Raw genomic sequence first — 15,071 nt, forward strand, 5'->3', positions numbered from 1 at the left:
GCCCTGCCCCCTGGTCGAGATCCTGCAGCAGGTCAGCTTGGTAGGCTTGGAGCACTGCCATGGTATGAAGGGCAGCACCAGCCTGACCTGCTGCCGTGTACGCTCTGCCATTCAAGCAAGCCGTGGTTTTAAGGGGCTTGGATGGCAGAGTCGGAGCTTTTAGTGTCGACACCTGCCCAGATACGAGATCTCGCAAACGTCTCGTCAATGGGCGGCACCGACACATAACCATACTCCCCGATCCCCTCAACATCAGCGAAATTACCCCGCTGATGTCGATGATACGGGCAGAGTACGGTTTCTTCCATGCCCTCTCGATCTCCGAGTGGAGATCAGGAAGGAATGGAAGGCTCTGCTGAGCTGGTGGTCCATGGAGAAACCGATCGTCCAAACGACCGCGAACGATCTCTCCCTGAGCGCGCCGCCATGGCAACTGAAGTTTGTCAGTGGCGCGCTCCATAACTTCCACCAACTCTGCGTACACAGGGCAGGATGGCTGACGAGGTTGAGGATCTAAATCATCCTCCTCAGCCATCTCTTGCCCAGCCCGAAGAGCACTTGCTGCAGTATCAGTAGGAGAATCATCTCCGTCATCCACCTGCAGCTCACTCTCGTCAGCCGATGACGCGTCCGAGAGGTTAACGCCCCTCTCGAGACTGTCAGCGAGCTCCATCTGGGAGCCCCATGAAGCGCCTCGCGCGTCGCCGCTCTGCCTCGGCACGAGCGGGACCCGATCCGCGAGGACCAGACGCTGAACTCACTTCCCTCGAGAAGAGAGCTCGACGAGAGCGGAGCGTTCTCAAAGGAAAGCGCTCACAACTTGCACAGGACGCTCCCTCAAGAGCATCCTGTGCGTGCTCTTCACCCAAACAGTACACACACATCTCGTGAGTGTCACCCGGCGACAAATATCTTGGGCACGGGTCAGCACATTTCACAAAATTTTTAGGACTTGCCTTAGATGTGCGTTTCATTTTTGCTGTAAGCAGACGTTTAAATCAGACAAAACAGTCCCTGAAGACGAAAAGGATATTTTCATGGTTTCAAGGCGCCCTTTTTATATATCCAGGTCGCACGCTCATCACTCAAGCTGATGATTCACGGCTGTCGCCGGTCAGCATGATTGCTGTGAGTTGATATTTGATTTCAGACACCTGTCACACCTGAGGCGTTCCCCATAGCGTCGATGACGTATTGTCGAAGTTCCCTTCGAAAGGGAACTTAAGATACTAATATGCACCCTTTAGGGGTAGAAGGGGCACAAAGGGTGCTGCCCCAGTGACAAGCAATAATTTTTGTATGTAAATCTTGGAATAGGCAATTTTCAAGCAGTCTTTTGATAATTGACCAAGTAAGTAACCTTTTTTAAAATTAATATTTGGATGAATAAAGTATCAATAGCAAGTCTTTTATTTTATTTATTTTGTTATTTATTTTTGAAATTACAATAAACAACAATTCACATATTTTTAAAAATATATTATTCACACATTTTAAATATTTTCTACTTTACAATAATTTCTGAACAGTTAAATAAAATTATAATAATTATTTTATTTTACGCTATAGTACAACTGTGAAATTGCAATACTAAAGTTTATTTATTTATTTATTTTTTTATATTCAAAATCTAATACATTAAGCTTTTATTTTGAAAACCGCAGAGAGTTCTTCTCCTTTGTATGCAACAGGTTAATAAATGCTTCTCAGTACAAATCTGGTGAAATAAGTGCTGCATAAATGCACATTATCAGCGTCCCAAACTCACAGCTCATAAATGGAGTTTATAATAAGCAGCTTTTACTATGAACTGAGCTGCTCTGAGATCTACTGTATGCATATTGCAGCCTTTGTTATTTGATTATCACACTAAGCCATATCATGATTCCACTTTTGTTTTGATATATCATGCAGATCTTGTCCAAACTGTGTGTTTATGCAAGTCTGTGATTGTCATGTAAAAAACAAGCAAACAAAAAGACCATACACTTTTGTATATTAATCATGTTCATTCTCATTGCAGAATTCATTGCAGAATTAATCTTTTTGGATATTTTTTTACACTGTCATCAGTCCAGTTTAAGAAGTAACTTGTAATTGGTATTGTATTGTCTCAGATGCATACAGAATCTTGGTTTGTGAGGTACTTTTTATGACTCATTAACAGGAGTGTTTTTGATTTCCTGTCAAAAGTCCTGAGTGTTTGTGCAGGCAGAAACAAGTCTTGCTGTGTTTGAGAGGAGTTTTAATTTTAAGGAGCTAGTTTGGTTGATACTGTATGCTGTCTGAATGGAGGCACAGATGACAATTAGTTGTCACATTGGTCATACATGTATGACATGAGGCTTTGTGGGTCACATTTTGCTCTCAGTCACCAGTATTTTGAACCTTTCCCTTCATCAACCTCTCTCGGACCAGAAAGTAGTATCTAAAAATGCTGAAGAGATTGAAAAGAATATTCAGCTGGTGAAATTTATACTCAGTTAGTGGAATATGGACGCTGTGGCCTACATGTCTCTTTAGGCTGGAATACACCACATGACTTTTAAAAATCTGAAAAGATTATAAAATGATAGGCATCTTACACTTTCCAACTTTGTAATAGTCACAGAGGAAAAACTGGCCATCATACACTAAATGAATGACGATCATACAGTAGCATACTTAAGAGTTTTTTTTTTTATTCACTTTTTTCACAAACAACTGTTACATTTTCAAAACTCTACTGTCACAACAGATCATCAAACATTTCAGCATATTTTCACTTGTCTTAGTACAATACACACAATCACAAAGTATCCTTTTCACTACATAAAGTAAGTGTTTCATCTATAGGCTATAAATGTTTCAATCACAGTAACATCCTTTCATAAAGCTCTCACTATCAAACTTTTCATTTGCATGTCTTCTCATTCAGTTTAATACATTTGTCTATTATTTAATCTAACGCATCTACATTTTTAAACAGTGAATCATTTGGTGCATCTATAGATGTCTGTATAGATTCAGTAGGTATAGTTTCTAAAGAACTTGTTTGCAATTTACGGACAATCAAATGTAATGAATTATATTTTTTTACACAATAAGTGACTTATCTTAGATGATAACCACTATTTTGTAAGTGTTTGTCTGTGTGTGTGTGTGTGGTTCAGGGAAATTCTATGTTATGGGGACACACATAGTGGGAGAGTTTTTTTGCGCCCTCTGAGGAAAAACAGTTTTCGTAAGGGTAAGTTTAGGAGTAGGGTTAGTGTATTTGGTCTTGGCAGAATAGATCTGCTACACTGCTGCTGCTGCTGTTGGTTATTTCTGTGTTTGTAGATTATTGTTGCTGCTGCTGCTGCAAGCAAGTACAGGAACTTGCTACTGCCAATACATAAGCTGATGTGGTGCTGTGAGTATTTAAGACATACTGCTGCTGCACAAGTACTAACCCGAATAACCCCCCCCAACAAAGCTGGAATGAGAAGATAAATAACAGCTAAAATGTGTGTGCTGCTGACAGCATCAAAACGTACTGCTGTTATACAATAATGTGCTTGAAAGCTTCTCCATAGAGAGAGAGATGAAATGATAAAATCTCTCAAAAAAGCAGATCTATTGCTAAGACATATGTACTGCTGCTGCTCCAGAGAGCTATGAGACCGTGTTGTAAAAGTATGTAAAGCTGAAAGTGCACAATAAATAAACTTATTGGGCCTCATTTATCAATCTAAAGTAGAAACGAGCGCAGATCCGTGCGCACAAATCAACTTATGACAGAGTTCACGATTCATGAGACATTCCTATGCTGCCAATCTCATCATAAAATGATCGCATGTTGATAAATGTGGCAGCAGAAAACAGTTGTCATTTGAATATCACGCCCCTAAAAACACCCCGCTTTAGAAGCCCACCCCTAGAGAGATTGATCTTACTCCAAAAACAGCCATTAACCTTGTAATTACAAACAATTAGGCTACATTCATTTATGCCATTTTTATGTATATTACAATACTGGTAAATATAAACAGCCTATTTAGTTCCCCACGCTACAAATTTTTTTTTTAAATTTAACGGTATTCAGAACAGAACAAGAATGAAAAATAAGTAGTTAAAAAAAATTATATATTAAACTATAAATAAACTAACATATAAAAAAACATAAATAAAAACATATTTTCCTAACAATATGTTAGGAAAATATGAGATACGGACTATAAATGCATTTTGAGACATCACTATTCTAATTAATGCAATTTGCCTAAAAGGTAAACACATATTTTAGAATGTTTATAGCTTATATTTTTATGGAAAAAGATTTCATTTGTTTTTATTTTTTGCAGTGTAAATAGCTGTCTGACTCACCGCGTCAGTAACAAAACATTTTGAAAATAAAACGCGTATATCTTAGAGTTTCCTTCAAATTCTATCTTTTAAATATGGTGTTTGTCACAATATTGGGAAGAGCACGAAAGTGGTTTCATTAGGCTGCTGTCTGTTCGCGACATCTGTGAACAGAGAATGTTTGTTTGAGCAAAATGTTTGTTTGGACACTGCACGCTGATTTTAGAGCAGACCTTTTAAAATAAACAGTGTAACTTTTATGTTTGGTTGACTGCATTTTAGTTTGATGATGAACGACTGAGAACTAATGTTGTTTGTGTGTGCGTGGCGCCTGTGCGATCTGATGGATTAAATCAAATAAAGATATGAAAAAGAAATAAAATGCATTAAGAGGGTCACAAAAACGAGCGTAGCCTTGTGTTTTTTTCCTTTTGTTAATCTTTTGTTAATTATATCATAGCCTATTATATATTTTGTTGTGATCCTATTTACTTTCACAGAAGCGCTGCAGTTGTATGAAGTGACGATTGAATCCTCATGGTTTGCCATTTGCTTAAATAAAACCCCACAAAAAATGCTGTCATTCTACAATTCTCCACCGTATTTACTATGCTGCACGCAAGTGCAGGCAACTCAAAACCTTGTGTACACGAGCTGAGACTAGAGGTGATATATGATCGTAGACACCGTTCACGTCTATATTAATAAATTCCAAGTTTTGCGTCAAAATGAATGAACACACAATTTTCTGTCATACATTCGTTTCGTAAATGAGGCCCAGTGTCTCCCAAAATAAAGAGTTAGTAATTCGAAATTTGTCATTAGTCATTAGTAATTCGAATACCACTTCCATGATGGCTACACGTCACGGGGTAACACATTTGCATAATGCGCGCCTATGTTCTACGTTGGCTGGCCGCGAACAACTTGACCCCGCCCACTTCTGACAAGTCGTTTAGTGCTAAGAATATCATCAGTTACATTAAGGACCCATAGCTTGTGCCATCTAGAGTTTTGTTACAGTATGGTATGGATGTACACACACGTTGTACCTGTGTTTGTGTGTGTGTGTGTCTACCTAATTACAATAACCATATTTTGGGGACAAACTGGTGCCCAGAAGTGAGCAAAACCTGACAAAATCACCTAAAACCTCTCTTTGAGGACGTCCTCATTTGTAAAACTGTTTGTTTTGTAATTTGTGAACATACAGCAGGAGACAAGGGAGAGTGAAAGGGCCTTTAAGTCAAAAGTGTAGGCCTACTTGTCTGCGTTCCACTCTGCACCAAGCACATCACATTCTATTGCTCATTCATTCATGCATGCTTCTTTTTCCACTCCCAATGTTCCAATAATTCCTGCCCACTAAAAGCTGCACAGGCCTGTCTATGTAAACGATTTAGAAAAAGTTCAGTCAATTCACACTTTATATCCTTGCCACGATATATATTGTCATATCACCCAGGCCAAACATGTAGTAATGCTTTAAACAAATTTGACAAGCTAGATGATAAAAAACAACAACCGATTTCAAAAACGATTGGCTAATACTATTCTGTGCTCTTTTCTTCTTTCATGTTAACTGAAGGCAAATCTGAATGATGCACTATTTTAACTTTAATCAACAAGAACAGTTGACCATGACATCCTCACCTTATCTTATTCCAGAAAAGTCCCTCCTTCAATGCTGCATGGAGCTGTACAGCTGCATCTCACGTGATGAATGCTGGGTGGAGGGTGCATGTCTGAACTTGTTGATGAACGAAATCAGCACCCTGATAAAGAGGTTGACTGGTACAAAGTATTTTATGTATTTTGAAGATACAAAAATACTAATCTTAAATGTATTTAAATACAAAATACATTCGATTTTTTCCTAACGCTTTTAGTATTTTGTATTTCAAATACGTATTTTAAATACATGTATCTGAAATACTGTCCTGGTTACAAGTGTGGTCAGTTTGGATTTTTGTACTAAGAGTTTTGAAAATATACACCTTACTTGTGAACCAACACACACACACACACACACACACACACACACACACACACACACACACACACACACACACACACACACACACACACACACACACACACACACACACACACACAAAAAAAATACTGTAGTGACAATGTTGAGAAATACAGGATATGGCTTTAATTTAAGGTCAAGTATTGTCATGGTGATGCAACAGTTTGCTAAGAATCCTGCTAAGCAAGTTTGTTAAAGTCAGTCTGTTTGTAGTAAATTTGCAGATCAGAATAACAACAGTTTTGGTTTAATGGTTCAGACATTTGAAGGTACTTTAACTCTGTGTTGCCCTCTTGAGTACTGAGGGTTGTTGCCTGCAGACCAATGCAAGAGCGCACATTTAAATATGTTCTTAGTAGATGTTACAGTAATTCTGTGGACAGTTATAAATATAACATTTTTGAGCAAATTATGTGCTGGGCAAACCAGCACAAGTACTCTGTCAGCACCTGACAGCAACTGACTCACATTACAGTGTGATCTTCTTTAAAGTGTTTAATGTGAAGCATACTTTGACCACATAGGGTTGTGCAATATTCTCACTGTAAGAATATCAACTCAACTGCGTAGTTGCATATAGTATTCACAGTTACACTTGTATTATCAAAACAAACTGAAAAGCCATAAAAGTAAAACGTGATAAAAGAACACATCAAAATTAATTGATGAAATAAATGTTATTTTACAGCAGTTTTAGAAGAAAATACATTTAAACAATACTGTAAATGGGGATAATATCAAATATGCAATATATTAGATACAGTTGCACAATCTTACATAATAAAAAACTGTATACAACCTTGATGTAGTTTTAGTGCATTTTAAATGTGAAATTCATTGCTGTGTGAATGTTGAAAAAGGTGAAAATCGGTAAGGATAACTGTGTGAAGAGTTTTGAAAAAGTGACCTAAGTATTTAAAACTGTTTCCTAGTATAAGTGTAAAAACTGTAAACTGAAAGAGAAGTCTGATAGTATTAGCATTAGTCCAAGACCATATTTTCAGGAGCATTTGGACTTGGACTTGAATGAGCTGGTCTTGACTACTCATAGAAAATTAGTTCTTGGTCCGGTCTTGTCTGTACCTGTGCTACAATGCCACTTGCTTGTAAAAACAGTATTAAAGAAATAATAATCATAATAAAGTAAATCTGTAAATGTAATCTAAGTCTATTTTGTTCTCCTGATTCAGACTTTTAAGTTAATATGCCATGAAGTTATGAAGTGAAATGAACGTGAAGCAGCATTATGCAATCTTGCACCTATTGCAGCAGTTTAGAACTAAAATGTACACTAAACCCTACCTTTTTCCTAACCGATAAGTTTAAAGTAGAAAAGCAAAAGCAAATGTGTGATAGAAAAAGAAATAGTGTGTGCTCTCTGACTCCCTCTACAGCTGAGAGAGGAGTTAGCAGAAAGTGATGCGAAGTCTCGGAGGAAATAAATAGTGAGTGGATTGTGGGTGGTGGAGCTGTCAGGGTGATGTATGATAGCAGGAGATTACTCAAGCACTCATTCATCAAACACGCCTGCCTGTCATTGTGTTGCTGTCTTGTGCTGTAACAGATTGACTGTAGCTTCATAAATTGCCTGAATGTCTCTTTTAGCGACAGTTCTAACTGCATTAGTATTTCATAATTTGGAAATTGTATTGATAAAGCAGATGCTTTTTATGCAAATATTTCATTGCAGTGTTTTGCATTGAGCTTATTTCAGGAACACAATGGTGACAGGATTTTCTTAGTAGTTCTGCAGTTTATGGGATGTCCCTTCGTGTAGATTAAACATTTGAGTCAGAGCCCAGAAACTTAACCTGTCTGAATGAAGCACTTAATGCAAAAAAAAAATAAAAAAAAATAAAAATTAAACTAATAATGAGCAAAGAAATGAACAACGTGGACATATGACATTTCATACATACTGTATTTACCTTCCTTTCTGTCGGTAAAGGGACTTTAGAGAGATAAAACAATGTTTAATATTTATTTATCCGAAGAAAATTCTTCAGCATCCAGTTACGAACTAATTACTTCCACAGTCAAGTTTGAAAGGAGCACTTTTGAAAACAATGTTCACCACACTTCACAGAGTCAAACAAACAAACAAAAAACATTCAAATTATAAATGAACAGTAGAGTTTAAAGTGAGAGAGTAGAGTAGAGTTAAAAAAAAGACTTTGGAAGCATGGTATATTTGTATAAACAGTATACAGCAAAGCACTGAACTACTGTGTGTTGTTTGCAGTCACAAAATCAGAGACCCTCTTCTCAAAATCCATTCACTGCTGGTCACAGGAGATTCATATGAGACACTGGTGTAAACATGGTGAGAGAGAGACCAAATAGTTTCCATTGAAATCTTTATTTATACTTGGAATCTATAAATCAACAACTTTGTTTTGTTTTGTTTCTAGTTTTATTTTTAAACTGTGATCTGTTTATGTGTCTTTTAAAATTCAATTTGTGTGGAATCAGTATGTGCAAATGCACTTTACAAACACACCACCAGAAGTCAGTGTTGTATTATATTTTGCCATCTGGGTTGCCATAAAGTAACAATGAAAATAGCTGAACATTATTTCAAATGAGGAACATTTCATAATATATGTATATAAAGGTGACAAAGAAAGCTAAATAATTAAAGCAATATTATTCTTTCCCACAAACAGAATATAAACCTATTCAAGCACTGTGCACAACTTTCCAAAATCATTTACATTGCAATCAGTTTTATCAGTTCAGAGTACAAGAACACAGACACATTTTAAAGATTCCCTCTTATTGTGTAAAGAATTTCTAAAAAGATTTTGAGATATTTTAAGAAATCCTGATATGTGAAGGAGTCACTTGCAAGGTTGTATATTTTACTGAATGTTCATTTATTGTCATATTTGTAAGTTATGTGAGATATTTGTAGCAGATCACCATCATTGCCTGAGTTATGTGTAGGACTGGGGGATGTGGTTTTATATAACTATATATTTTTTCCTTCCTTTTGACGATCAAAAAGTAGATTTAATATTGTTTAATGCAAAAGTTAAATACATTGAGAAATGGTTAAACATTCTTTTTCATTTTATTTTTCAAAAAATAACACTGACTATATACTTAAATATATCAATATTTACCTACGTACACATTTACTAAACCATTCTGATACATGAACAATGCAACATGGATATTTTTGAGTGATCAAAAGAATTATTGAATTTGAACTGATTCATAAAAGTGAATCTTACTAACTTGTTTCTAGCAAAGTCATCATAAATATGTGATGAATAATTAGTATATCAACCAGCCTTAGTTATCCATATCTTTTGTCATCCATTTGTCAAAAAACAAAAACAAACAAACGAACAAACAAAAACTTATAGTTCTTAGTTTTATTTATTAAATCAACAACAACAACAACTGAAATCTCTCCATTGACCAGTGTGTTCCAGCCCTGCTATTTAAACATTGTATTTAAATAAATAAATAATTGTGTGCTTGGGACAGAGTGAGTACTGCAACTGATTCTTTATTTTTTATTTTTTAAATTTAAATTTTTTATTTTTTATTTTTTTATTTTTATTTTGAAGAATGGTAATTTCACAATTTGAAAATGATTTCAGTGCACAAATGTCTTTTTGTTTACTTATTTTACTTATTTTTGTAAAATTAAATCTAATATATTTAGTCTATTTTAACTATAACTATATTTAATATGCAAAGTTAATTTCATATCAAATTATGATATTGAAAAAAAATAATACACACACACACACACACACACACACACACACACACACACACACACACACACACACACACACACACACACACACACACACACACACAAAAACATTAAAATGTATTAGAGTTAGTAAACCCATACTGGGACTTACTCCATTTGAGCCAGATAGTTAAGCACTCACACAGTTTTTAGGTGAACATAGCTTTGGACTTCATAGATTTCATGCTTTTTGGCAAAAAAGATACAGTGTTTAAATGTGAAATGTGTTGTTTTTTTGACACAACCTTCAGAATTTATGTTGAATAAATCAACATAAATTCTGAAGGTTGTGTCAAAAAACATCACATTTCAAACAACACATTTCACATTTAAGCACTGTATCTTTTTTTGCCAGTGCATATTGCTTTATTGTTCAGCCAACACAATTTATTAAAATGGGATTATTCTTAAAGTATTTGTACTAATAAAATGAGGAATCATACTGTTTTTAACAGCAAGGTATCAGTACCTTTCTAGTATTGGTATATCATAGAACACTAGCTGTTAAACATCTGCTTTGCTGAATGACAGATTACAGACATGTAAAGCCAACATTAGAATGTTACTGACGATGCATTTGCTTGACAAGCAGCAGACAGACCCTCATCTGCTGAAGCCCCCATCAGGCAGTAAGAGCTGATCAGTGAGGTGAAACCTGCTGTCAGCGGCGCTGATAGGTTTGAGTGACACAGCAACCATTTGGCTAGACTGTGCAGTTTCCTCCAGCTCTTCTTCTTTGTCTGACATTACCAATCTTACTGTTTCTCTTTCTCTCTTCCTCAGACACCTTGTCTATCTGCCCATCTGTGATTCTGTGGAGAAGCCCTGACCTCTTTCCTTTAAGATATACAGTCTACAACCGACCTTCACCCCGCCCCTGCCACGTGATTTAAGTGGACAGATGATATTGCCACCCCCTAAAACTGTTGCCACAAAGACAGTGAGGAGGAAGTAGACTGGTGCCAAACTGTGCATCATAAGTCTCTGAGGCTGGGTAGAGAGAAGTCAGTTGTTTGAGATATGCCCTCACCTCCCAATGATGGAGGTATGATAGATACAATTACAGCAGTGATGCAAACATCCATCCAAAAAACCAGAGCATCCATACAGACCCAAACACCTGCATATTTCCACCCTCTTTGTTGAAGGGTGTTTCTTAATACTAAAGTGTAAAATATATCAATAGCAGTGAATGATCAGTTGCTAAATGTTTCACAGACGATCAAGAAACGTCCCCCATGAACATGCCACCAACACTGTCCAGTCAGAATGGAGTAAAGAGGAAGGTCCACACCAAGAAGAAGAAGAAGGGTTTCATCACAGCCAACGTTGCAGGAACAAAATATGAGATTGGTAGGAAAAACATTATTTTATTTATGAACACACACACACACACACACACACACACACACACACACACACACACACACACACACAGTTTTTCATGTTTTATGGGGACTCTTCATCGGCGTAATGGCTTTTATACTGTAAAAACTGTATTTTCTATTCCTTAACCCTACATTCAGATGATACATTGGATTTATTTAACACTTTTATATCAATAGGTTCCTTGTTATTAACATTATTTATTTCAGTAAACTTAAGTTGATTACATAAGGTTCATTCAATGCCATTTAGTTGAATCAGGTTAACATTCGTAATTTCACCCAAAACTATTAAAGGGTGAGTTAACCCAAAAATGAAAATTAGTCCATAAATTACTCACCCTCAAGTCATCCTAGGTGTATGTGACTTTCTTCTTTCAGACGAATCCAGTTGGAATTGTCTTTGACCTTTCAAGCTGTTTAATGGCACTCAGTGGGTGTTGCAGTGCATCAGTCCAAAAAAAGTTAAATAAAAAGAACTCATCCATAATAAAAAGTGTCTCACACAGCTCCGGGGGGTGAACAAAGTCCTCCTGTAGCAAATTGATGTGTTTTTGTGAGAAAAATAACCATATTTAAAATGTAATAATCAATTTAATCTAGCTTGCTCACTGTTGTACACTGAAGCAGTTCCGGGCATATGACATATGGAGGTCGGCTTTGCACAAGCGCCTCTCAGAAGTGACGAAAGTGGAAGTGCAGGGGAGTGATCACAACAAAACAACGGTCACTAACAATGGATTTGTAAAGAAGAAATTCGGAGGATTTCGATATAAGCCAAGAGGAGACTGGATTTCCTTTGCTAAAGTAAGGAAACGTTGCTTCCTTTGCTCCTTTTAACAAACAGTGGTTTTCACGAGACTCACTTGAATATGGATATGGTTTTGAATATGGATATTTTTCTTACAAAAACACATCAGTTCGCTACAGGAGGCCTTTGTTCAGCCCCCAGAGCTGTGTGAGACAGGTTTTTTTTTTTTTTTTTATCGATGGGCACATTTTATTTAACTTCTTTTGGACTAATGCACTGCAGCACGCGCTGAGTGCCATTAAACGGATTGAAAGATCAAAGACAATTTTTAATATAACTCTGACTGGATTTGTCTTAAAGAAGAAAGTCATATACACCTAGGATGACTTGAGGGTGAGTAACTTATGGGCTAATTTTAATTTTTGAGAGAACTAAGTTGAAAATAATTGTGAACAGTATCGTAAAATCATGTTTTTGAGTGACCCTCACCCTCACACAAAACATTCTCTCAAACAAAAAGATCATTCTGTATGATTTATAAGCTTGTTTCCTCATGGAGACTAAAGATCTCAATCCAATGGAATACAGGGACCACACAATACATACACACACGCACACATGCACACGGACACACACACACACACAAACCCTGGCCTTATACATATAACCTATAACTCATTAACACTTAAATACAAAATCACATCTTCACCACACATAGTCAAAGCATCTCATATATGGCTGAAATATATGACTTTAAAGCTCAACATATTGTCTGTCTGGTTATTTTAGCATTCTCTCATTTACTGAGCAACACACATGACCTAGCCCATGTGTGGCTAATACACTCAATTACAGGTACAGTGCTAGTAAAGCAACATAAGGTACAGTGATATAAAATAACTGCAGTTAATATGCCTAATAAATCTAATGTACTGTACAACTTTATTTTTTACAACTTATGTCCTACAACTTTGTTTATTTTATGATTGTCCATTTGGTAATTGATGCTTACTGTTCCTAACTAGGCTTATTATTTACCATTTAAGGCTCATTTTGAGTGCAAGGTATGTGCTTTCTCTAAATGTAATTGTTTAGTTGATTTATTTATTTTTATTAATTCATATTGTGGTGTACTTTCAAGGGTTTCACACACTTTAAGAAATGTTTCAATATGGTCAAGGGGCTTTGATATTCAGTTTTTTCAGTGTGTAATAAGCATTACATAACACAACATAAAATTACAACAAACTAATTTTAATTATATATTTCTCTCTCTCTCTCTCTCTTTCTTTTAAACACATCATAATTATATGGAGCCCTGCACATGATGCACATGGGAAAAATATAGCTATATATATTGTGGCGAAAGAATTCAAACTATGAATTTGTTCCCTTGTTCTCTGGAATGCAATGTGTTCCCTTTCAGTTGGTCATTCTCAACGTCACGGCAAATTGGGATCTCGCTTTTAGAGACCAATCTACTTAGTGTAAACTGAACGAGCCAATGCACATTGGCATGCAATTAATGCATCCAGCTGCAGCTGATCACATCGTGAGCATAAAAAGGCAGCAGGTGCAATGCATACCATCTTTTTGCTTTTGAGCCGAGCAAAAACATCATTCTGCTCCATCCAGTGTCTTCAAGTGAACTACGAGTTCAACGCGCTCTTGGAAACTTCTGGTGTTTGCGGTATGGCGCTTCAGCGGTGGTCGTTCCGTGTCGAGTGGGTTGCACACTTCAGGCTGCACTACCTGCTGCAAGTGGCCATTTCTCCTGTGAGCCTCAGCACTAAAAGAGCATTTCCTTAAAAAGAGCAATTTGCTCTAAAAGAGCTCCACGGGTGCCGTTTCACCTGTGCGTTTCTGGATGCGGTCGTTATCTGGAGCCAAGTGATGGTCACGATCGCTGCCTCACGTGTCTGGGCATTAAACAAGCTGAGGTGGCATTCGTGGATGACTCATGTTCCCCCTCGTTGCCCCACTGTGGGTACGGCGGTGGTTCTGTTGGTCCCGCTTGTACAGTTTCTGGGTGCCTGGCTAGCGCTACCCAGCCTGTCTTGTTGGCTTCTACGGACCATCAGCCTCGGCTATGCGATTCAGTTCTCCCCGCATCTCCCTAAGTTCAGTGGCATCTGTTTCACCACAGTGAAGGCAGCCGATGCTCCTGTCTTGCATGTGGAGATCGCAGTCCTACTGGCGAAGGATGCGATACAGACGCTCCCTCCAGCCGATATGAGGACGGGGTTTTACAGCCCTTACTTTGTACCCAAGAAAGGCGGTGGGTTATGGCCAATCCTGGACCTGCGTGTCTTGAACCGCGCCCTTCATCGGTTACAGTTCAAGATGTTAATGCAGAAACGCATCTTCGGGTGGGCCCTCCCCCTCCCTCCCCAAGATTGGTTTGTAGCGATTGTCCTGAAGGAACCATTTTTTCACTTGTCTATCCTTCCACTCCACAGACCATTTCTGCGGTTTGCGTTCGAAGGACAGGCATATCAGTGCAAGGTCCCGCCCTTCAGGCTGTCCCTGTCTCCCAGTGTCTTCATTAAAGTCACGGAGGCATCTCTTGTTCCCCTCAGAGAGCAGGGGGTTCGCATCCTCAACTATCTCGACGATTGGCTTATACTAGCACAGTCGCCAAGCCTTCACCCCGTGGTCAGATCTTACGTTTCTCTGGGCAGGAGTGCCCCTGGAACAGGTCTCCAGGCATGCTGTTGTTTACACGGATGCCTCCAGCACAGGCTGGGGGGGCCATGTACAATGGGCACGCAGTGTCGGGGGTATGGACGGGCCCCCATCTGC

At 37.8% G+C, this 15,071-nt stretch overlaps 1 protein-coding gene across 2 annotated transcripts in view; it reads left to right on the forward strand.

Annotated features, from left to right (window-relative positions):
- The window catches only part of LOC109085112 (tubulin polyglutamylase TTLL7-like), an 81,771-nt gene that overhangs the window by 6,296 nt on the left and 60,404 nt on the right, over positions 1–15,071 (forward strand). For both annotated transcript variants that reach the window (XM_042765967.1, XM_042765968.1), the window contains exons 2-3: positions 10,917–11,178; positions 11,352–11,486. In XM_042765967.1, coding sequence (XP_042621901.1) covers positions 11,154–11,178; positions 11,352–11,486 — 160 coding nt within the window. In that variant the 5' untranslated portion in view covers positions 10,917–11,153. The remainder of the gene's footprint in view (positions 1–10,916; positions 11,179–11,351; positions 11,487–15,071) is intronic.

Source organism: Cyprinus carpio, chromosome A11 (assembly GCF_018340385.1).
Source record: "Cyprinus carpio isolate SPL01 chromosome A11, ASM1834038v1, whole genome shotgun sequence".
NCBI classification, from domain to species: Eukaryota; Metazoa; Chordata; class Actinopteri; order Cypriniformes; family Cyprinidae; genus Cyprinus; species Cyprinus carpio.